At 41.7% G+C, this 24,338-nt stretch overlaps 1 protein-coding gene across 3 annotated transcripts in view; it reads right to left on the bottom strand.

The window, feature by feature from the left end:
- The window catches only part of TFDP2 (transcription factor Dp-2), a 60,356-nt gene extending 36,847 nt beyond the window's left edge, over positions 1-23,509 (bottom strand). For all 3 annotated transcript variants that reach the window (XM_030954133.1, XM_030954132.1, XM_030954134.1), the window contains exons 1-3: positions 23,301-23,509; positions 12,269-12,362; positions 6,626-6,692 (exon numbers count right to left, since the gene is read on the bottom strand). In XM_030954133.1, coding sequence (XP_030809993.1) covers positions 6,626-6,692; positions 12,269-12,310 — 109 coding nt within the window. In that variant the 5' untranslated portion in view covers positions 12,311-12,362; positions 23,301-23,509. The remainder of the gene's footprint in view (positions 1-6,625; positions 6,693-12,268; positions 12,363-23,300) is intronic.
- Between the last annotated feature and the right edge of the window lie 829 nt (positions 23,510-24,338).

Genomic DNA, 24,338 nt, shown 5'->3' with positions numbered 1-24,338 from the left:
CCAGCCACAGCCTGCCACTGCACAGATGGAGTAAGGGATGCCTTTACAACTCACCTAAAGTCACAGAGCAGGCAGCTGCATGTCACAATAAAGTCTCCCATTCCTTCTCCAGTGCAGGGTGTTCTCATCCCAAGATGTTTATCATCTCTGTGATCCCAAACTGCTTATGGATCTAAATCATCCTGCCTTCCACAGAGAAGAGCAGCTCTGTGCTGACAGCCCCAAAATACTGCTGCTCCTCCTCTATCCCAAATTGCATCTTGTATTTCGATTATTTGGAATTAATGTTTAAATCAAAACTGCTGCAGCACCACTGCTACTCCATGGGTGTTCAAACTGCTGTGCACAAGCCTCTCAAAGCCCTGAGCACATTGGCTTATCCAGACTGCCACTGTGGTGGCAGCAGCTCCTTTCTCTGTGACAGCTTCAAAGCAGGAGAGCTGGGAACCCATCAATCAAACACCAGCCCCTGTTCCTACACCAGCCTGACCAGAGTGGGGAGGAGTGGCTCTGAGGCACCACCAAATACAAGAGCTGCCCCTGCCTGGTAATCCAGAGTCAGCCTGGCTCCAGCTGGGGTCATGAGGACAAGGATAGGTTCCTGGAGAGCTCCTAATGTTCTCTGGCACTGCAGCCAGCAGCTGAGGCATCTGAGGTGACAGGTCCCTTCAGAGCAGCACAGGCACCAGCCCTCCTCCCCCAGGAGCCAGCCAACACTGAGCTTAGCCCACATGGCCCAAGCTGACTCAGAGGTGTTACACATCCCTGCTCCCTGTCTTTTCTCACATCAGCTGTTCACCTCCACTGCCCAGTTTTCTTTACTCACTTGGTCCTGAATCATGGTCTCTTTTTTTACATTTCATTTTAATATACCTGTTTTTCCGTGAGGTTACTGAAAAAATGATAAATTCAACAAAGTAACTTCTCTGCAACAGGAAGCAGAAGCAAGACAACTGAGAGGAAAAAGGATCTCTGTAGTTACAGCACAGAAGTAGAAAAGATGTAGATTTATGCGAAGTCTCACCTTCATAAGAAATGTTCAACACATATATGAGAAATACAAACAAATTGAAACTAGGATGTTCTAATGTTCTGTGTAGATTCTTTTGGCATCTGGAGTAATACTACTACTTAATATTAATTTTCCAAAAGGCAAATCTGTATCTGAAAACATCTTCAGAAGCAGCTTGCATCTCTAGTCAATAAAATGAATAAATTATTCAGTCATGTAACTCACCTACAAAAACAAATATAAACCTCCCACACTTGCAAACCCACCCCCTCCAGTAAATCTGCTCTGTTACGAAAAACCTTTTGTGACGTAGTGCCAGAGAGCACAAGATAGTAATTCATGATTTACATACACCATGTTCCCATGCTGAGCTCAAGAGTTCTCTCACTTGCCAGTTTTACTTTTGCTAGAGGATTTTGCCCAGGATTTCCCAAGCTGTGCCAGCATATTCCATCAACACCCAGTCTCTCCCCTCATTCCAGGCTGGTGCCATCAATGATGTGTCACTTCCCAGTACTGCTGTAGGAATTTTCCTCTTTTCTGCTGCAACTGAAACTTTTGACCCCACTACCTCCAAGGTCAGCTCTCATACTATTTCTTCTTGTCCCTTTTCTTATCAGGGAAAAGAAATAAATTCCTTTCTCTGGTGTTGACAGTGTAAGGTCACATGGCCAAGTGCAGTAAAATTGTGAAATGTCGGTTTTGGCTCCCAGCTCTTCTACCACAGGGCTACAGCACAGAGCTGCCTCCAGCTGCACCTCCCAGCCTGCAGGAGGCACTGGGCTGCCACGTTTGTCCCTGCCAGAGGGGCCTTGTGGGGCTCACAGCACTGGGCAATGCTCAGGGCCACCCACCACACCCAGCACTGGGCACAGCCACACAGACTGGCATCCCTGGGATCCATGGGGATCCAGCTGCACCTGTGATTGCTCAGAACATTTCATGGACGTACTTCCTTCACACACACATGCAGACCCATGGCCAAAGCCATACAAACCCACCAGATTTACTGAGCAGCCTGGGAAAAACCACTAATAAACCACTAATTAGCAGCTACTGCTGCACTGTGCCTTTATTTACAAGGCTCCCTGGATAATGGAACATTGGCACCACTGGGTAACTTCAGTAAATACAAGGGTCATTCAAATGACCTGCTCTTGATTTTAAAAAGACATTTGCTTACATATGGTGCGTGTTTAAATGTCTTTTTGGCCAGAGTCACTGTCAATAAAAAAGATTTTAATCTTCTAATCCCTACACAAATCCCTCATTTGGCAGCACTACTGTCAAAACAATCTTAAGAGTTGACCAAGTTTTCAAAGAAATGTTTCCTCACCCTTGTTCTAACTTTTAATTTTTCTTCATTGGCAAATATAAATATGTGGAGGTGTAGATTTTAAAATACAGATAGATGAAAAAGAACCAGTTTGTTTTTATAAGTGAGGTATTTCTTATCCACAGTGGTCAGAAAGAAAGAACAACCAAGTTCTTCACAGTAAGAGGTTGCTTTTTGTGTTTGTCAGCAGTTGAAAAAATAGTAACCAGAAAGTTTTATCAATTACAAATAAAATATTCCTCCCTACCATTTTATTTTTTTCCAAATAGCATAATGGTCCTGATACTCCTGTAACCTCAATTGCTTCAAATATTATTATTATATCATTATATTATTATATTTAGGAGGAAGTAGATGTGACAAGACATTCAACAGATTTTGGTATTCAACTGACATCAGAAATATCATCAAACTAACTATATACACTATCGCAAAGCAACTGCAAAGGTTTTAAACATGACCAAATTCTAAATAAATGCCAAGTCTTAATAACACCCATCATTTGGGGGCAAAAAAAAGATTACACTGATTTATGTCCCAGAGCACAAGAGCAGTGAGTACAGTGATAAGCTGAACACAATGAGCCCCATCAGCCCTGAGTCACGGTAATCTCACTGCATGCATGGAAAAGGTCAGCACAGATGGATCAAACTGGAATGATTTGTATAATAATGCTCAATTCTTATATAATGTTTCTCAGCAGCACTTTCAAGGCACAAAGGAGGTCAATGTCATTATTCCCATTTACCTATGGGAAACCAAGCACATGGGAAAGAAACCCATGTAAAACTCTCATAGGGAGGCTTTAGCTGCAATACACAGAGAGCCATCCCAAACTGAGCCTCCTTAGCACTGAAGCAAATTCAGAATAAGAATCTGCCAGTGGATATCTATATGTATGTTTCTCTCAGAACAAAAGCACTTTGCTTCTACATAAATTATTCTTCCATTCTTCAGTCACCACTATTGTTGCTTCTCAGGGAGAGAAACCAGTGTTGCTGTAATTTCATATTTTAAAAAACCATCATTGCTACATAACTATTATTCTTCCTGGCATTTGTGCAATAATTTTACTGGTGCACAAAAAAGGAAAAAATCAATTTAAATTGATCTTCAGCTTCAAGCAGTCACAGATAAAGTTATTCATGTTTATGTACATGCATGCTCACATGTACGCACAAAGCAGCTCTCACCATACTCAGTTTAAATCATTATGTGCCAGCCTAAATAGCCTAATTTCACATAAACAACATGCACTCCTATACAAATATGAAGCTAAAGAAATTTTAATGATTTTTTCCCTGTATAACTAAATCTGTTAGGTCTGCAGCTCAGTTGCAAAGATAATCAGAAACAACGTCAACTGGAGAATCTATAGAATCTGTCACAGCCAGTTTGAAGGAGACCATGGCTGATGGGGAGCATAGCCCAACCAGCTGGGGTTACACACAAAGCATACATCAACAAAAAAACCCATTGAATTTTCAAACAAAACACCAGGGAAGTGGTGGTAATTTGGATTTCATATTCAGAGCTCTAAACAAATGTCCACTTTTTAAAAGTGTCTCAATGACAGCCATTTTTAATAATACAGCCTACAGCTTGACAATGATGGCAAAAACCCCAGCTCAGAGCTGTGAGATATCAGCAGCCCATTGGGATATTTTGGAATAACATATGTGATGTGTCCTCAGGGTCCCCTATTACACTAAGACAGATAAGTAAATTTACTGATCTCCAAGATCAGTATGATAAAAGCATATTAAAAAAATGGAATTATTATCACATTATTAGTACACAAGTATTTAATTGGTACACTTCTTCATTTGTGCATTGCACAAAATTACTGGGCTACAAACCTAACTTTAAAATTTCCGTAGAGACGAAATCAAAGAGATCTGTAGAAAAGAAAAAAATAAAATGGGGCAGACAGTTTTTCAATGTACTTCAGGCTTACACTGAGCAGTACAATTTCAGTCTTTTACTGTTCAATTTGAGATAAATCTACAGGAGTTAACAGCTGTATGAATCTGAAAGCACCAGGCACAGGCTATGGATTACTGTTGCTGATGTCTTGGTCATTTTATCTCTTCAAGCATACAGTGAAGTACTTCTCTTACAGCAGCCCTGTGCACCAAGTTTTTGAAACACCAGCCCTGTCAGGACTTAGTAAAAGATAGGTACTGTGTAATAGAAAGATGCACTGAAGCAAAGTGCATTGTGAAGTTGTCTTAGAAGTGAAGATTCCCACCCAAAGCAAGCCCTCCACAATTATGATGCGATTAATGTCTCCTCCCTCATGGAGCCTGCTGCAAGACTGGTGCTCTGTGCCTGGACTCCCTTTTCCCTCCACAGCAGTAAACAAAGAACAACATGTAAACTCATAGGAACTGGGAATACAGTAACAAAGAAGTGTTAACTAAGGACAGTAAGATTCCTCAAAACCTTTGTGTGAGTCTACATCACCCATTTTAAGGTAAGAATCCTGTAGCCATGGCCCAGCAGCAGCAGCAGATGTGCCCAGGCCCAGGTGCCCCATGGCTGTGCCCTGGCATCCAGCCGGGGTCTGGGATTTCACCGGGCTGCTCCCCCCCCAGGCCCCCTCTGCTGGGCAGGGCAAATAACAAACACACACAACAGTTAGCTTCTTGGGAAGAAAAGAAAAATGCAACTTGTTTTTAAGCAAAAATTTCTAGCCCTTGAAATCTGATGCTTTCAAGAAGGTTTTCAGTACAGCAAATGGCCTCTCTACTTTGTTTTTGAACATATCATAAATGCACCACACCTCAGTCTAAGGGTGTTATGAAGGCACAGTATAAATAGGCTCAGACATGTAGCAATAAATTGCCTTTATTTTTATCATAGCAAATTATTTAAATAATGTATATTTAAAAAAACAACAAAGAAACCCCAAAAACAAACAAACAACAACCCACCACCACCAAAACCCCAAAGAAACCAAACTACCTTTACTAGGAAGCTCACAAAGCCCTGTTAAGAGACAGTGGACCTGAATGCCTGGTTTGGAGGTTTTCCCCCTCCATAATTTCCAGAGTTCAACAGTGGACATGCCAAAAGTAGTAAAGGATATTTTAAACTGAAAGTAAGAGACAGCTTAGACACTGGCTGTATCTGTACAATTTTCCCCAGCTTTTATGGAATATTTGATGTTCTAAGAAGAGTAATCCATTGTGAACAAGATATTTTATATATTTTATTTCAATAGAGATGGCAACAATTTCTAACTATACCTCAAGGTTAAAAAAATCATTAGATCATAGCATTTTAAAAAATATATAAAAATGGAGGTAATAATGCATCCATCATCCCAGAAGCAAAATCTGATAAAGAATGGGATATTCCTAACAGTAATGACCCATACTTTATAAAGTTATTCTGTTATTTTCTGGACAAATCAATTGCTTGTTTCAGAAATTATTTGAAAATGTTGCACTTAGTCTTTTTCCCTAGCATCACAACACAATAATCACAAAACAATGAAGCACAATGTGCAATAAATAATTCTCAAAGGCCTCCACCAGTTTGTCATGTTCTGCAAAGTTTAGAAAACTAGGAAGATACTGTAGCTCCAGCCATTTTCTGTTTAGTTGTCTCAATTTTTCAGTCTCTTAGGTTTGATGGTATCAGCCAGAAATCAACCTTCCTGCTGCTACATGCATTGGATTATTGCAGTGGATAACAGCAAACCAGTATTTACTTAGAAAGGTTGATTGAAATGTTTCCTGAACTGCAAATCCTTGAGTTTTATAATACAGATAAGGGGTTTATTTTACTGGAATACCATAGCTGTTATGACTGATCATAAATTGTTTTTGAGTCAAAAGTGATTAATCCAGAAGTGCTAAGATAAAACAGGACAGGACAAAACATAATTATTATTGTAAATTGTGCAGAACATTTAGAAAGAAGTATGACATCATGCTTAGCCTTCTCTGTCATTTTGACTAGAACAGAATCAGGAAACTTTAAGGGTGGACTAGAAATCAGGAAATTCAGCATATTATTCACCATCAAGGAATGAAAAAATGGCTTATGTTATGCTCTTATTATTTTTATTACCCCTTCTTTTCCCCTCTGAAATCCTGAAGACCTTCACATCTTTGCTACTGACACTTACATGTTGTTATTGAGCAACTACCAGTGGGGATGTATGAAATGTATTTTGAACACTTAAATTCTGAGTATCCCAAAGGTGAATCAATCATATATTGCAGTGAAATAAGTCTTAATGTATGTATCAAATAGAATTCTCTTACCTTTTGTTGGACTCTGGTTCTGATCTATAAATCCTTTCAAGTCTCCATTTGTGGAAGTCACACCAACCTGAACAAAACATTTTTGAAGTCTTAAAATATGATAAACCTTTCTATGTTTTCTAATATGCAACTAACAATATTACAAAAGCAACTTTCAGCATTATGGAACATCATAATCTTATGGACTGTAGAGTCTAACAAGTGCATGAGACTCAAGGCAAGGTATCCAGGACATTTGGAAAGTCTGCTTTTAACTAAGTTGTTACCTAAAAACCACCCTGAATATTCTGACTGTGCACTACATATGACCCAAGCAGCCCATTCTGGCTATTATGGCGTAAGGCACCATCCCCTCCAAGTCAAAGGGAGCGGCTGCCACCAATTACAGCAGAAATCTGCCCATGTCCAATTGCTCAGTAACCAAGCTGCACAGTCTACAGGTATGAGATGTGACTACTGATGCATTCTAAATACATTCCCAACTTCAGTGATACATTGATTTACTGAGGGTAAGTTACTGGAGACATGGAAAACTTAAATCTTATACAGAATAGTGCAACTCAGACTTTAGCATGGACACAAAGCATGGGAAGGTGTAGTTTGTAAAGAAAAATACAAGATCATCCTGGATGAGGAAGGGAAGAGATGGGAAGTCCCTCATATCCCAACCTCTTTTTAAAATATTATAAAATTTGAGTATTTCTGTAAATCATTGGGACAAAGGGTTCCACTATCCAAGTTAAAAGAAGGCAATCATATGATGAAAGATCAAACATTTTGCTTTATTTTACAGATGTATGTAGCAATAATGGAACCTATGCCAGGGCCACTTGAAGAATTTTAATATACTCCTGTCAGAGCATCATTTAATTTTAGGTAAATTAAACTTAACTAAAATAAACTACACAAGACAAAAGAATATCTGCTATAAGCATTCAGTCTCTCAATATTCAGCAGGTAATTTTTGTAGGGGAAAATCTGCACACACTGCTTTGTGACAGACTCTTGAAAATACTTCTACTAAAATTTTTCCCCCATCAGGAGACAAGTAAGAAGATCAACTGTTGCTGCACTACTCTGATTGTAAAACACTGCCCAAATGAGCTCAGTGATGTGCTCCTATAAACAAGCCCTTCGAGATGCTCAGCCCTCAGTTTATCTCAGGCATTGTCACTGTCAGACTGTCCCTTCCCTGCCCTTCCTGGCACACCCAGCCAGAGCCTCCTCACTCCCAGCTTGGGCTGCTGTGCTGTCCCCAGGGGCTGTGTCAGAGGCTGTCCCACTGTCCCTCCCACTGCAGGGCTGTCTCCCAGCAGGTGGCACCGGCGCAGCAGCAATGCAGCAGGGCTGGGAGGGCCCGAACAGGAACGCCCCGGGCTGGAGCAGGGAGCAGGGCAAGGGGAGGAAGACAAAAACAAACCACAACGCCTCCTTAGCAGGTTTGGTAGCAGATCCAGCACTCCAGGATCTCCTGTGCATGGGCACAAGGAACACTCCTTGTGTGGTAAGAGGCCACTGTGGCTCCTCAGTGAGGATGTGCTCTTGAGGAGATGTTTAACCAGAGGTTGGCACATCTGGGAACTGCACAGGGTAAAGCTCTGCAAGGCCCAGCCAAGGACAAGAGGCTGCACTGCTGGCTCACGCCTCTGCTGCCTTCACACCAACAACAGTGTCACCTTCTCCCAGGAGCCCTGCCTGCCTCTGCAGCAACTAGAACAACACCAATGGGAGAAATTTTAAATTCAGGGAAAGAATGGGGTCCACAGGGATAAATATCATGTTAGATGATGGGCCTCAACTCATTCCAAGAGAAGGGATTACAAGGAACATCTTCAAAGACAGCACTGAAATGTGTTCACAATTGAACATTCAGCTCCAGATCTACAACTGTACATTTCCCTATTGTTTCAGCAAAACACTGGAGATGACATACATATACAGTGTCAGAATGAAAATTCTAACTTCTACATTTAATTCTCTGAAAGATTTTGTGTGTATATTGTACTTCAGTGATCCAAATGACACAAAATTACAGAACTTCAGTTTGCACAGAAATATGTTGTTTTCATTACAATGATCCTAGTACACATTTATAAAGAGCAGTACTTTTTTCAATTTTATAATCCTTGTATCTAAGTTTAGAAGAGCTCGAAAACAAACTTGAATTTCATGAGAACTGAAGTGAGAAATGTAGCAGATCTCAAGAAATTTGTTTCTCCTGCAGAAGATTGATCCTAAGTCCTCAGAAGAAGCAATGTGTGATGCAACATTATAATACTGCTGCACAGCAAGACCTCTATAGGATTCCATCTCTGTGTTCAAGAGGTCCCAGGCCACGTTGTTATCTGAGACAGACCTCACACTGCTTTTGGGAATCTTGTACGGTAACAACTCCTAAGCTGAAACCAGTGAACAATCCAATGCTTAACTGGAATAATTTGTTACTTTTTGTACTGCTCCTCTGATATTTCTACTTTATAACACTGGCCCAGAGTGCCTGGATTACTGGGCATGGCAGGAGCTGGACTCCTGCTTCTGTTCATCTGCAGCACAAAGAACCCAGCCACGATGGAAGATGAAGAAAGGACCTGGCAGGCCTTTGCATACTACTAAATATCTTAGAGGTGTGTTTGCCTTTCCTGTTAGGTGACTAAGTTTCCAAACAGGGTGAGGGGAAAGAAAGAGTCCTAGTCAGAGTCTTGGATGGGACCAACTGCCACGAGCAGCTCTTGTAGCCCAGCCCTCTCCACTGCTTGGTTGGGCAGTCTCTGTGACCATCCTCAGCAGTGAAACTTTCCTCCATGCTGAATGTGAAAGGAGAACATCACAGCCATTTAACTGACCTTATCTATGGCAAGACAGCCACCCTCTGAGAAGCACTGACTAATAACTTCACAACCAAAACTTAACAGTCTTATTAAAAAAACTTGCTGAAGTTATATCACTCATTTGTTTGAGTAAACTAAACTAAAATTTACCATGAGTATTTGCTCTTTTTTTCCTCCATTTGTTAATACTCTTTTGGTGTCTTTTTACCTGAAGGACCATTGGGAAAGGAGATACAAAACAGGCAAGGAAAAAACCCACATTTTCTTATATAAGTAAAGAATGAAATAACCCAGTTGGACAGGGTGATGTGAATTACATCTGGGTACAATGTATATGGTAAGCACATAAACATATTTTTTCCAAGAGAACTTTTATTCAACATTTTATTATTCATCGCTTCTTTGGTCGGATTAGTTTTCTAAGGAAGGTCAAATTACCCACAAACAATATTCCACAAACAGATACCAGAGAGGGTCCTGTGTTTAAAGAAAATGAGCAGTGAGATCACTACACACTCAGAGGTAGGAAGGAAAAGCAGTGGCAGGGAAGGTTTTTCATCTTGCACACACATCCAATCTCCAGGAACATTCTGGCACGTGCTTGAAGCACAAGCTGGCTGGACAGGAGGTTGTTCAACACAGCTTCTTGCAAGGTGGAAATTCCAACTGTGGCATTCCAGCCCCAGCTCACTGCACGGGGCTATGATGCAACAGGAGCACACACGTGCCCAGCTGAGCAGCAGTGATTGCAGAATGCAGAGGTGGCAGCTTCCTGCTGTGCACATTTGACAGAAACCCTTCAAGAGTTTCTGGAAGATGCTCAAATTCCAGTACTTCAAAATTTCCTTTCCTTGATGCTTCAACATAAAAGAAAATGATGAAAGTACTCTCACAAGGAAGCTCTCTCCCTCAACTCACTCTGCAGATCACTAAACCATTTCTGACACTGTAACAAATATTAACCTTACATTTGAAACAGATTTTGAGCTGCAGAAACCCCCAGGTATGTACAGAATCTAAACCCTGCAACTCTGCAAATTCAGAAGCCTTCTAACAGCACCAGGAAACACCAGGGCTGACACTATTCTGAGTAACCAGAGCAATTCTGAGTAACCAAGGTTGGGAAAACCCTAAGAAGTGCTACTAATGACACAAAGCATATAACCACCACATGAACAGGTAAACATGAAAACTGAGTCCTACATTCATCTGTACCACAACAGCTGAATTTTTTAAACATAAACCCATAAATATTAGGTATCTGACTAGGTTTGCATCATTTTGACATGCGAAATTTCAAAGTATGCACACCAATAAAATATTTTTTCTCTAAAGTAACCATAACATTGTGCTGAAGTAAACAACAAAATTACATTTCTATACTCAGAACAAGAGTAGGTTACCCAGAGTGAATGTCACATCTGTCCTTGGAGATTTTCAAAACCCGCAGCCCTGATGGAGCCCTGAACAAAGCACCAAGGAGCTGGGTTCCAGTGTGAAAGAGCTTTACACAAAACCCCAGAGTAGATGGCCTCCTGAAATCCCTTCCAGCCCGTGCCACTCTATGACTATTACACAGCACTCCATGGATTTTATTGGGATTGGTATTTATCCTTTGACTGCATCAAACAGAAGGTCAAAGCCACAAATGACCTGGATTTGTGCAGCTGTCCCACATACATCAGCAGAACTACTTATTTGTACTAGAGATGAATATGACCTATGAAATAATAAGGAAAGGGCTTTGAATATACACATCAGTTTACTTTATGTCTTGGTAAACTTGAATCAAAAAGTGAGATACAAGATACCTCAAAGCCTGGACCCACACTCCAAACGAAGCTATTAATAAAGCCAACAGAAATTTCCACCACTTGAGAATTGATTTAAACCAAACTATATCATTGGCACCAATCTAACCTAATATGCACAAAAGCTTTTGCAGTTACTGAACAGAGCACAATCCTGGGTTACCTGCACTTTCATTGTCGGGCAGTTCTTTGGTGGTGTTGGCTCCTAAACCCACACAGATTTAACTAGAATGCAGGATGTCAACAGGCAAATTGCCCAGGGCCCAAAGTCACCCTCAATTCACTGATCACCAGGATTAACCAGAACTGTTCTCTATACAAGCTGTGTACCTCAGGAAGCACAGCTAATTAGGCAGAAAATTAAGGTCAGAATGTTAAGACATTTCATAAGCTTCCTCAGAACTCGGGATAGAGGAGTCAAATATAGAGCCTTGAGACACCACTACAGGCTGGGGAACGAGCAAGCAAAGGAACCAGAAGGCCTCCAGTCTTCTAGAAACCAAGAATGTACCAACAGCAGCCAAATAATATGCAGTCCTTCTATTTTTTCTTGAGATCTGAGATTCAGACTCAGTGGAAGGATTTTACAGAGGTGCAAAGGTGAGAAGATTCAACAAAATGTGCAGCTGTCACGTAAGTTTGAAGAAATGTTAGAGAAATCATAGACTCACAGAATATCTCAAATTGGAAGGGACCTGAATGGATCAATATGAAAACAGCATAAAACACTGCCTCAGTTATCAATCAACTAAATTACCTGACCAACAGTTATCTGACCAACTAAACTCCACATGCTTAAAGAGCTTCTAAACAGTATAAATTTATCAAAATACTGCAGAAGATGATGGGGTACATATTTGTGGTATACAAAAATCAGATAAGATTTCTGAATTTGAAGGTCTTTGTGACTTATTTCTTATATTTGTCCACACAATTCTGAAAGTCAGCAGTGAGTGGCAGAATGCCAACATGAACAGTAACACATGTGGAAGAGTCATACTTACATTTTTTGCCGTCATGTCAGACAGTATTGCTTTATATTTCATAAAGCCATAAGATATCCCTTTTCATCTTCACAGAATCTTTAAAATGAACATCCTGTAAGACAGTTAATGAAATACCTTAGTTCAAACCCAAGCTTCTGAGAAAATAATCACAATAATCACCACAATATTCAGGTTCTGCAGAAATACTAAAAATGGTCATTATTGGAACAGGAAGAGATGAAATCCTATGTATAAAGGCCCAACTTACATAAAGGCCTGACTACATTAATGTCCTAGCAAACCATGTTATATCATTACTAAAGTTTTGTAATTAAAACCACGCAATTTTTGCATTTAATGCAGATTGGCTTTAAAAATGGAAGTGAATTACTTCTCTCCACTGTCTCTTTAGCCAACAACAGAGAAGGCTTTTAATAAAATGTATATATAGAAAAAACAGAAAACATTCAGAATTTTTAGGAAACATGCAAGAAAAAAAATTCAGCTCTAAATAATCTTTTAAATATTTTCATGCTTTTTATTAAACCTGTGTAATATTAGAATTATAATATTAGAATTATAATTAGAATTATAATATTAGAATTCCAGGAAAAGACAAAAATTTTGGTACACCAAAAAATAGTTTAAAGTGACTTATTTTTTAAATGAAAGCTTCCAGAAGCATTATAGAAAACAGAAGAAAAGTTACAAATCAGTGTTGTCAACACAAACCATTTTAAAGATAGAATTAACTTGACAAATTGTTTAGATACCTTGAAAAGTACTTTATAAGTAGTACTTGCAGTTTAAAAATGGACTAAAAAGACATTTGAATTGCATTTGGATGAATAAGAGAGAGAGAACTGTTCACACTTTGAAGTGTGGAATCAATTCAGTAAAATTAGGAAGATACCTAAACTACTTATCAAAGAAGATTCATGACCATTTGCAGCAGAACTCACCAGCTACAAAAGTAGGATGCAATTTATGCTATTTCCTCTGTATTTTAACCTTTGTCAAGTCTGAGAATAGCCAATGTCTTCATCTCCCTCCAGGAAAGTGCCAGGGGTTGTTTCAGTAGTGTACGCAACTAATGAGGAACTCTACCATCACATCCCATTGCTGCTTCAGTAGCTTTGGATAACCCAGGAGAATTTTAAATTTTACACTGTTTCTACACACTTCTTGGTTTATTCAGACATCATATCAATTAAACTGTTAGTGGAGAATCATTTTATTCAATGTAGTGGCATCCTCCACTTCCTGTTGACTGAGCTGTACTTCTCTTCCTTGGTGCCTCCCTTTATTGCAGCCATAATTAAGCAGTTACTCCAGCATGTGAACACCACACAAATCTACTAAGACATTCTCCTGTGAAAACTTGTACATTTTAGTTTCACCACAAAACATCCAAGAAAATAATACAAATTTTTCTCTGGCTTTAGAGAAGATATTACAAAGAGGTATCTATTCCCACCCTGGGGAAAGGAGCTACTGGATCTGCAGTAATCCTGAAACCTGAATCCATAAAGCTACAGAGGTCATGGCAAGGAGCAAATACTGAATTCTTGCAATACATCTGAAAATTATGATCTTTGGTGCCTGTTCTTTTTTGACATTTCTGACCCCTGCAGATGAACTCTCCAAATCCATCATCTGGAGCTCTGGCCAAAATTCCCATTGCAGTCTGACCTCCCTCTCTTTAAGAGGCTTTAGAAGTAATTCACTCAAATAAAATGTAGTTAAGAACATAATTGCTGAGCAGTTTTAACTTATTTGCAGATAAGCAAACTAGGTTCATCATGACAAGTTATTTCCTGTCAAGCTTAATGATGCAGAAGGTATTGTCCATAAACTATTACAGTCCTTTGCCACAATGCTCCTCAGCCAGTAAGAACAGTTGGGATTCTTCCAGCTTTATGAACACATTTTGTCAAGCCCGAGCAGCCAGACTTTGTGACCCCACCATCTGCCATGACCTCTTGTCAGGTTCAGACAAAAGAACCGACACAGATGGCCTCAAAATGGAGATTTTCTTCATTCCCAGTTGCTGCATGTGCTTGCACCACACAGACAGAAAAACATAAAAATCAACCTTTTTTCTTCTTTAGCTGGTTTCTACTGAAATGAAGCTGCATAAAAACAGAGTCCAGAGCACATGAGACACAAAGATTGCTTTTTTTGAACTACATTTGTCCCTTCATAAGCTAAGTCTTGGTTTATAATCCACTCCCATAAAATTGCCTTTTGGTCATATATTGTATGGTACAAGGAGCCAATCAAACTGCCTGACTTGTAGCTTCTTTTAGAACATATTTTCTCATCACTTATGCCACTGATATTAAAAAGCCAGTTTGAGCATGAAATTTACCAAAGCCCAGGTAATCAAGCTCTAGTTACAGCAGAACAGTACAGGAGTTTTATCTGTACCTATGCTAACTACAAGTTAAATGCTATTCTGATGTTTTGGTGATTTTGAAGCTGAATCCCAGCGCAACAAACAGTGTGAAACAGAAAACAGTTATCTGCAGAATAACATTGCATTCCTTCTTATGTTTATTTTCTATCTACTGCCCAGTCTTACTTTTAAATTACCCCATAAGACAACACAACAGTCTTTTCTCTGCTTTACCAAACTTACCCTGGTTGCTCTTCTAAAATTTGATCAGTACAAGTCACACCCTCACCTAGACCAGCACCATGCAAAGATCCTCCTCAGTGCCAGAGGCCAGTTCCCACAGAAAGTGCCATTTATGTAATATTACATCAGTACTAAACATCTACAAATGAAGACAACTATTGGACAATCATCTAAATTGTTATGACGAAAAGTCTTTACAGAACACATGAAAGATTTTAAAAAAGAGATATTTTAGTATACTAGAATGATTTTTATCACCACTAATGAGTGCTTTTTCTCATTTGCCTGATAAACAGTATTGCAAAGTGAAAATTATTCCAGGTAACTGGGTCAGCTGAGAGGAAAGTGTGATGAGTTTCAAGAAAAAGAAACCTGTATAACACCAGTCTTTCCACAAGAAAGTAATTTATACTCTTCATATCCCCCTCCATAGTATTAACTTTCAACTGTTATAAGACTGATTTCAGAAGACAGCAGTAACAAAAAGACTCCTTATTAATCAGTACAGGCTCAGTTTTAAACCACTAATTTATGCAAAGCATCTACATGGCTTAGACCACCTGTTACACATATGCTGCTTCAGTGTGTCTCAAGTTTTCAGATCAGTAAAATTTCAGAATTATTAAGTACTTATCAGAAATCCACCTGCTCCCAGGACGTGTTTCTCCAGCTTGTTCCTAAAACATGTTTAAATATTTAACTCCTTTTTGAAAAAAAAAAAAAAAAAGATTAAAAAAAAAAAACCAAGACAGGAATGCCACATAACATCCAGCTTGTCACTCAACGAAGCTCTTAAAAAACGCCAACCAAGGTATATATTCAACAAGTCACATACACAGGATGGGAAATAAGTCACCACCTTCAGCTCTCACACAGCAATTTTTATTTTGAAAATAACGTTAGAAAGTAGCTCTAAGGAAGCCTTTGAGAGGAACTTCCACCATGACATGTAAGATGAAGGTCTGGCAAGTATCATGACTTATTTTTCCAGCCTTTACTGTGAGCAACTGTATGCCTTCAAAACAGTCCTAGTAGATAACAGACAAGGTGATTAGAGAGACTGAACAAAGCAAGTCTGACTTGACCACTGAACGATATTACAAATTTTTAACAAAATAAAATAATTTGAGAAGAGTATTCAGTTTAAAAGTGTCATTGTTTAATCACCTTTACTTGAGTTTAAAGGCTGCAGCCTGAGAATCCAAAGCACAGAAGTTCTCCCAAACATACAACACAAAAAGGAAATGAGGATTACTGCTTTAAACCTAGATCCAAATGAAAGATAAAACTACCTGAACCCAAACTGAAAGTGAAGATCTCATCATACAGTTAAGATCGAGCAAAATGCCAATGTATCATCAGAAAAAATTAACTGACACCTCCTGGCAACAGCAGTAATTATAACTCAAGTTTACACAGCACAAAGAACTTGGAAAAACAGAGGAGGCATTCCTGCAAGTTCAATGAGTATAAACTGTAGCACTTCAGCTCCACAAGGGAGATCCACCAACATGTGTGGTTTGCTAAAAGCAAATGTCCCCTCAAGGACTTCATGTAGCAAATACTGAGGCAACAAATGAATTGGATCTCATTCGGGACTGAGAGTGGATCCCAAGTGTTACATCCCAATTACTGCCACTATTTATTGTATTTACTCACTGTTGTACCTATTATTTACTACAAATGTACACAGTATATGACTGTACATGTATACATGACTAGAAAAAGCACTGTTTGATGGAAGCTACTCAATATCCTGAATTCCATCAGTGAAGACAGGTCTTAGTGAGAAGAACATGTAACACAGGAAGAAAATCCAAAGCTGGATTCAAACTCTCTCCTAGCTGAAAGTACTCAAGGTCTCCATTCATTTAACTGCAGTGCTGACGCTCAAGCTCTGCTGCTTGCCCAGTGCTGACAGTGCTGGGTTCCCATTTCCAACCTGGGCCTGGCTGCTCCTCAGGTATGTTCCTTAGTGCCAGCACCAGCACTAAGCTACATGGCCAAGAACAGGGGCAGCACTCATGGCTTCTTTCTAAATCAGTGGGGTGCAGCATGTCTCTTATGGTCCAAATAAGGAGAACTTTACATTAAACATGTGGAGTAATTCCCAAGCACTTGAGCCTTTGAAGGCTCTTTAATTCCCCAAACCAGCTTACTGTCATTCAAGATAGAGTACATAGGGCCTGACATCAGCACAGGGGGGAACATTCATGCACACTTAAAGCATGATCTAAAACCTCTTTTTGAGATTTATAGACAACTTTTATCTATTCTATAAGCTCACTTTTTTGTTCTCTGACTGGGTTTCTAGCCCATAGCTGACTACTACACAGGCACAACACTTGGGAGTCTGCTGCTTCAGCAGTAAGAAGCAGGTACAACTTCCTTTCAGAGTAAACAGCACACTGTATTTTCACAAACACATTTTTGCCTGAAGAAATTTCATTTGCACAATGGATTGACATTTTAAAAAAATTTAGTGATTTGTGTGATGACTGTAAAATACCATGGTAAGATGGTCTTTGTGCAGTGCCAAGAATACATTGGCTCCTCTTTCAATCAAGCTCAGCTGAAAACAGCATCTTTTTGTCTACTGAGACTTCACACCAGCTTCTTCCTAACACCAGCCCATACACTGTATGATACATCAGAGAATGCTCTAGATATTAATCTGGTTTTATAAGTTTTAATTTTGAGATGTAAAAATTTCCAGAATTATCAGTGTATTGACAAATATATGGAAATGTTTAACCACACTGTTGAGATATACTTTTGGCTACACCTTGCAGCTGAAGGATCTTAACATCCAACGAACTGAAGATAATTTTACATTTGCATTTAATTAAAAATCACCAAGTTATATGGCAACAAAAAACTTGATTATGAAGACCTAGTAGCAATTTCTTCAATTTTCCTCATAGTTTGCTAGCAGCTTTGCTCTAGTTTAATGCCACTATTTAACTCTACTCTTGCATGGGTCGAAGATTATGACAGTATTCACCAAAGGGTAAAGGTTACAAAAATGTCATACTTCTTTAATTATAATTTGGTACAAAGGCAAAAAGGGATTTTTCTGGTGATGAACAAGCTTAAAAATACTGATTACAGCACACAACATTACCTGAAAGGCACAGTTCCATGAAATATACTGCACTGCTCTGAGATCCCACCCCTGCTAAGACTGCTACAAGGGATTTCCACTTTTACCCACTTCTTCCACTTTGCACTCCTTCCCAATGCTGCACACCCTCTACAGCTCCCATTGCTGCCTGACCGCCTCAGTGAGCCACCTCAGTTCTAATATTGTCACAATTCCAACAGTGGGGCTGACAGGGGGTACGAGAAAGTTTTCCAAATGCTGTGACCCCTGAGAGCTCCAAGGGCCACCTCAGCCTGTGCACAGGACAGGACCAACCCTCAGACCTGGCCACTGACTGACCAGTTCCATTTCTGAAAAAAGCATTCATGATCCCTCAAAATTTACTTATGGATTGAAATGTGACAAAAGGTTGCATATGGCTTGTTCATATGAAGACTACTGTATGCTTTTGAAGAATTCACTGGGGTGTGTGCATGCTTCAAAACCCATTAGGAAGGGGGATATTTTTGTCTCCAGATCACAGCTTCCTCAATTTCTTATACAGCAAGAAGCAGGATTAATAATTTGCTTTTGACAGAGAGCAGAAATCTGCTGTTATACCAAATCAATACACAAATTGTATTGATTGAAATTGTATCAGTTGCACGTATGAAGTCACTGATCTAAAAAAATGTTTGAATGTATTTGCAATTGCCAGTTGAATTTTAATAAACTGAAGCTTACAATAACCTGATTGCACCTTTAAGAGAACAGAAATATATTTCTCACATTCCTCAAATCTCAAGGTCAAGTTTATAACAAAAGGAAGTTACCTAACTCCTTCCTTCCCAGAAATGGAGAGCCCATGCACACACGGTTTCTTATTTCACTCTGAGGACATAAGCTCACTTTCACTTGCAGTTTCTAATCTCATCCATAATTACTGGTTATGTTACCACCATATATTCTTGGATGACCATTACAGTTCACAAGTGACTTTCAGTATGTCAGTGCATTGGCATTTACAATCCTTAATGAGCAGCTGATATATTTGCTTTAATTTCCACAAACAGCATTATAATAGCTGCTACCAAGGTGAAGAATTCCTCTATACAACTAAAAGTTCACAGCCTTAAAGACAGTGGGTACCTGTTGCAACCTGCTAATTTCTTTCTGACCTTTTTTTTCTTTTTTCCCACCCTGAAATTTGCAATAAGAAAACAGTAAATTAAAATGGTCCCTTATTCACACAGAACATATCTGTGTACACCACCCATTGGCAAATGGATTATGAATTCCTATCAAATTAACCTTCCCATACACCCAGCCAGATGTTATAATCACCCAAGAGAGGTCAGTGAGGGACTCCATTGAACAAAAGTACTGAAGAGGTTGTAAGCCACAACTGAATCATCTGCTATTCCCACCCAAACCAACACAAATCTGGCAGCAGCAGGAACCTGATGGAACAGGAGAAACCTGCCTTGCCAAACATAGGAGCATATTCTAAGCTCCACAGAAAAAAATAAATTGAGCTGCAAGACCAGAATTACATTTCCAAATGGAGTTTGGTCTCTAGATGTTAACAAAAATTCTATGGTTTGGACACGGGCACTCCATTCACTGTTAGCAAAGAGGAACAGAAGCAGCCTCAGCTACCATCCCTGCTTCCTCTGACCTCTGTTTGTCTAAAACCGGGTGATCAGGGCACAGCCACTGACTGAAATAACAAAAAAACAGTCAAAACAACATCACCTTTACAAAGTGGATGATTTCTACAGGTCATGTTAAAACCTGGCTGGTCATGTCAGTCAAATATCCTATGGACTGTAAACCATGAAGATCCCAGCGCTGTGACAATTCTGGATAATGCCTTCAAAGACACCTCTAAAGAAACCCCTTCTAGAAATCATGCTTAAATGATCTGGGAAGTTACAAAAAATCAAGTTGTCTTCTCTTTTAAACATTATCAAGTCAGAAAGAATGAAACTATGCCAACACCTGAATTGCTGCAGTTCACAACCAGGCACACTAACAAAACCAAACACTCATCTTTTCCCAGCTTGGTTTCAGGCTCCATAGTGACAGCCAATACTGGATGTGAGCTGGCTAAAGCATTATTTTTCATGTACTACAAAAATCCAGGAGTTACTTCAGGTTTCAGTAAATACAAATATCCTCAAAAATGGCTTCACAGGAAGCTGTGGATTTTGCAAACCATGTTCTGAAAGGCAAAGAGTTTCTTCAACAGTACTAAGTGAATAACTGGACCTTGAATTATTTTCAAACATCATCTTTTTAAATTTAATTACTGTTCTGTATTTCACCAGAAGTATGATATTCTACAAAGCTGTGTTTTTGTTACAGTTCCATTACAGTGGTCTTACAAACTGAACTATTGTAGGCCTGCAGTTTTGCTTAGATTGGTTTTTATGCTATAAATAGTGAAAAGCATAAAAGTAAATTTGAGAAGTCTTTAAAGCCCTTTATTGGAACCTATCACACAGAACATCAGACCAAGGAGCAAAGGAGTTCCTTTAAAGAAACTATGAAAATAAGAGGAAAAATAATTAATTTCATTCTAATACTGGATGTTATCAAACATACATGAAAAATCAATCCAGGAACTTCCTACAAAACTCTCACTCCCTGCCACATCTGCTCCTTTTATAATACTTCCTTGCATATCCCTGGTTTCTCAGATCCCACCACAGGCATTTGTGCCCTCAGCTCCACCATGTTATGTGCCCTATTACCACACCAACACACTAGGGATGTTTTTCACCTAATACCTAAAGTTCTGTGACAAACTCATCTGATTCCAGTGGTTTCCTGGCTTTATGCGCAAGAAAATCCACAAGTGTATTTCCTTGCAGCAGAACAGACAGCTGATTTCTCCTATTTTAAGATTCACTGTTGGTTCATCAAGAGTCATGTACAGTGAATGTAATTGGAAAGGCAGTGGAGAAAGTTTTACACCATCACACTCAAAAAATGAAAAAGAAACAATTTAAGAAATTATCACTTATTAGAGACAGCCCTAAGGTAGCACACCAGAAGAAATGCAATTCCAAGAACTGAATTAGACTGGCTATGACTAGAATTCATTCTGCTCCACATTAGGATGCAGAAATTTAAATATTTCTCTCTACACAGGATGGGCTGCAGGAGTTTTCCCCCCCATGCCATGCAAGGCACTACTCTATATTGCATTTGGAGATTCACATTCAGCTTTCAAAGGCACAGTGACAGGGTTTGCACATCTAAACCAACATCATACACCCTTGATGAGGATGTAATGCTGGAACTTTGGTCCCCGATTCTTCACTAAACCTTGAACAATTTTAGCCAAAGCTACTGAAAGATCTTCACTGGGAGGGTGCTCACAACTGCTCAGGAAGTGTTTCCAGATGCACCAGAGGTCTCTGCAGGGCTGTCCAGCATAGACAAGAGCAGCCAGAGATAAGGAATGCTCTTGTCCTACTGACATCCCCTGCAGAACAGCACTGCTGCTGCCCAGCTGGGTTCTGGGCCTGTGCCTTTTACACTGGAGAGCTGCTGCCAAGATGCTCTTCTGAAAACTGCACCTTCCCACTTTGTAAAGTGAGGCCACCAGTCAGAACCCTCTGCAGCAAGTAAGAGCACTCCTCTCACTGGTGTATTTTCTGTAAAATTAATTCTATTAAGATAGTAAAAGTCAAATGGTTTCTTTTTGTTATGCAAAGAGGAAGTGGTCAAAAGAAAGCCAAATAATTTGACAGTAATATAAGATCACTCTTAAATTCACCCATGAGACAATCTTATTAATATTTAATAATTTTATTTTTTCTTCTAGTATAGAACTAAATCATTTGACCTGTTACTCTGTCCTCTTCTAGAGGCACTAGACTCACTTTACAGTAAGAAACTTTTCAAAAGAAAAGCTGACTTTGTTTTCCTTCTGACCACCTCTCCCGCCAAGTCTTTTCCATAACACAAACTTCTCATTAGTCCTCCATGCTTTTTTCAAAATGCTGTATTTAACACCCTCCACGTTAGTTTGAACAGAAGTTCCTGAAACTTAATACTTCACTGCGTAAAAACCACCGGTGAGTATACAGAGCACTGGCATAAATATGGGCTGTGAAACACAGGTCTGCATTTGCCCTGGAACACTGGTCCTCTCAGTCCTTACCACACTTGTACAGATCCATTTTTGTGTATGACAGGATATAATATAATCAAAAGAAATGAGGTTAATTTGGGAAGGGTAAAGGAATAGAGGAAATCTATTAATTTCTTTTTAACAGCATCCATTTTTATCAGCATAACATTATTTCTGAATCAAAGATTGTATCAAGTTGCAATTTGTTACAGCACTACACAACCTCCAACATTTTACTACCTTTTGTCGACATAATTAAGCTACATCAGTGATACTAGTTGAAAAAAAGGCACTGTGAGCCATATTAATGAAGAGTCAAAAAAAGAATAGAATTACTTTCAGAATTATGAAAACTGACCAAGAAATAATTTGTAAAAAATGTCTACCCGGCATATTATATCATATCAATTAAAACTATTCATTTTCTCTGTCAAATCAAGAATTTACAGAGAAAATGAAACCCAAAGTCCTTTCTCCAGAGGAGAGCAGCACAAGCTGTGATACACAGCTCGGCATCCCCCCTTTACTCAATGAGGGAGCACGCTCTCATTTGCGGTTTTCTTCCACATTTCTAGGAAGTTTGCTCATTCCGTATTTTCCTCCCATTGTTTGTATTCTGAGCTCCAGCAGACGGTGTTTACACTGGGTTCACCTCTGCCGCTGAGCCCTTTACAGCTGGAAGCCCGGGCAGGCCTGTAACTCCCAGGAAGAGGCAGGCAGGGAAGTTTTGTTGTTGTTGTGCCGGACTGACCCTGTCCCGATAAGGGCGGCGGGTGAGAACAGCCCCGACACGAAGTTCAGGCACCGCCGAGCAGGGCCGGCCGCTCGGCCGGTGCCTTCCCGCCCCGGGGCCGCGGCCGGGCCGCCGCTCGCTCCGCAGCCCGCACCGCCCGGCGCGGCCCAGCCCCACAATGGAGGAGGCGCCCCGGCTGTCACCGCCGCCCGGGCCCGCCCGCAGGTGTCGGGCACCGGCTCCCGGCCTCCCGGGTCCGCCCGGCCTCAGGCACCGGAGGGGACGAGGTGGGGGCGAGCCCGCGCTGCCCGGCGGCACCGGGGGAGGGGGCGGCGGGGCCGGCGGGACCGCGCCGCCCGGGGCACGGGGGGCGGCGGCCGCTGATCGCCGAAGAAAGGCGCTGCCCTTCCCCCTCACAGCCCCCACACCCGCTCCCCGCTCCCGGCTCACCCGCAGGCCCGAACAGGGACGGAAGGTAAGGCGGGCGGCAGCGCGGGCTGGGCCCAGACAGCGACGCTGAGGCGACGAGACGGCGACGGTCCCTTGGCAGCCGCCGCGGCAAGGAGCGATCCAGTCGCGCCGACGACGCCTCTCGGCCGGGCCGGCGCCGCGCACTCGCCGCTGGCGAGGAGGCCCCGGAGCCGGGACCCCCGGCGGACCCCGGTGCGTGGCGGCAGCAGCGCCCGCAGCGCCCGCAGCGCCCCCGGCCCGGCCCCGCCGCCCCCCGCGCCCGCCCGCGCCGAGCGCTACCCGGTCCTGCTCCCCCGCACAAGCTTGGCGGCGTCTGCCGGCCGGGAGCGCCCATTGGCTGCCGCGACGCGTGACGTCAGGCGCCCTCCCCGCGCCATTGGCCCGGACCTGTGTGTGTACACACACCGCTCGCCAATCCACCGGGCCGGGGCCGGGGGGGCGGGGCGGAAGGGCGTGGCCGGCCCGGACCCGCGGCCGCCGCCTCTCCGTCGCGGCGCGGGCCGGTCGCAGTGAGGCCACGGGTTCGATCCCGGAGAGGGCTCCAGGCGGCCGCACCTGTCCCGGTGGCGCCCAGGTGCTGCGGGCGGTGCGGAGTGTATAAACACACAAATACAGAAATATACACCGGCCTGTGTTTACACACAGCGCGCGGCGCCGCGCTGGCTGCGGCCGCCGGCCGCGCCGCTTATCTGCGAGGAGCTGCTGGGGCTGGTCCCGGGATGCAAAGTTCAGCCCCGCCGCGGGCTCGGCGCCGCGGGCGCTGCAGGAACGTCCGGCCCCGGCCCGGGAGCCGGCGGCAGAGCGAGGGCAGGGCCGCCCGTGCACCGGCCCGGCTCCTGCTGCGCTCCCGCTGCGAACAAAGACGCCCGGGCCAACAAAGCGCCGCGGGGCCGGGGAGCAGCGACCGCGCCCTCGCACCTCCGCCCTGGCAGAGCCGGGAGCCGCAGGAACCCAGGCCCTGCTCGGCGCCTTGGAAAAGCCTTAACAAGTGTTTGATTTCAGCGTTTCCTTACCGCT

The sequence above is a fragment of the Camarhynchus parvulus genome, chromosome 9, assembly GCF_901933205.1.
Source record: "Camarhynchus parvulus chromosome 9, STF_HiC, whole genome shotgun sequence".
NCBI lineage: Eukaryota > Metazoa > Chordata > Aves > Passeriformes > Thraupidae > Camarhynchus > Camarhynchus parvulus.
Note: the sequence above shows the minus strand (reverse complement) of the source record. Positions and strands in the feature narration are given on the sequence as shown.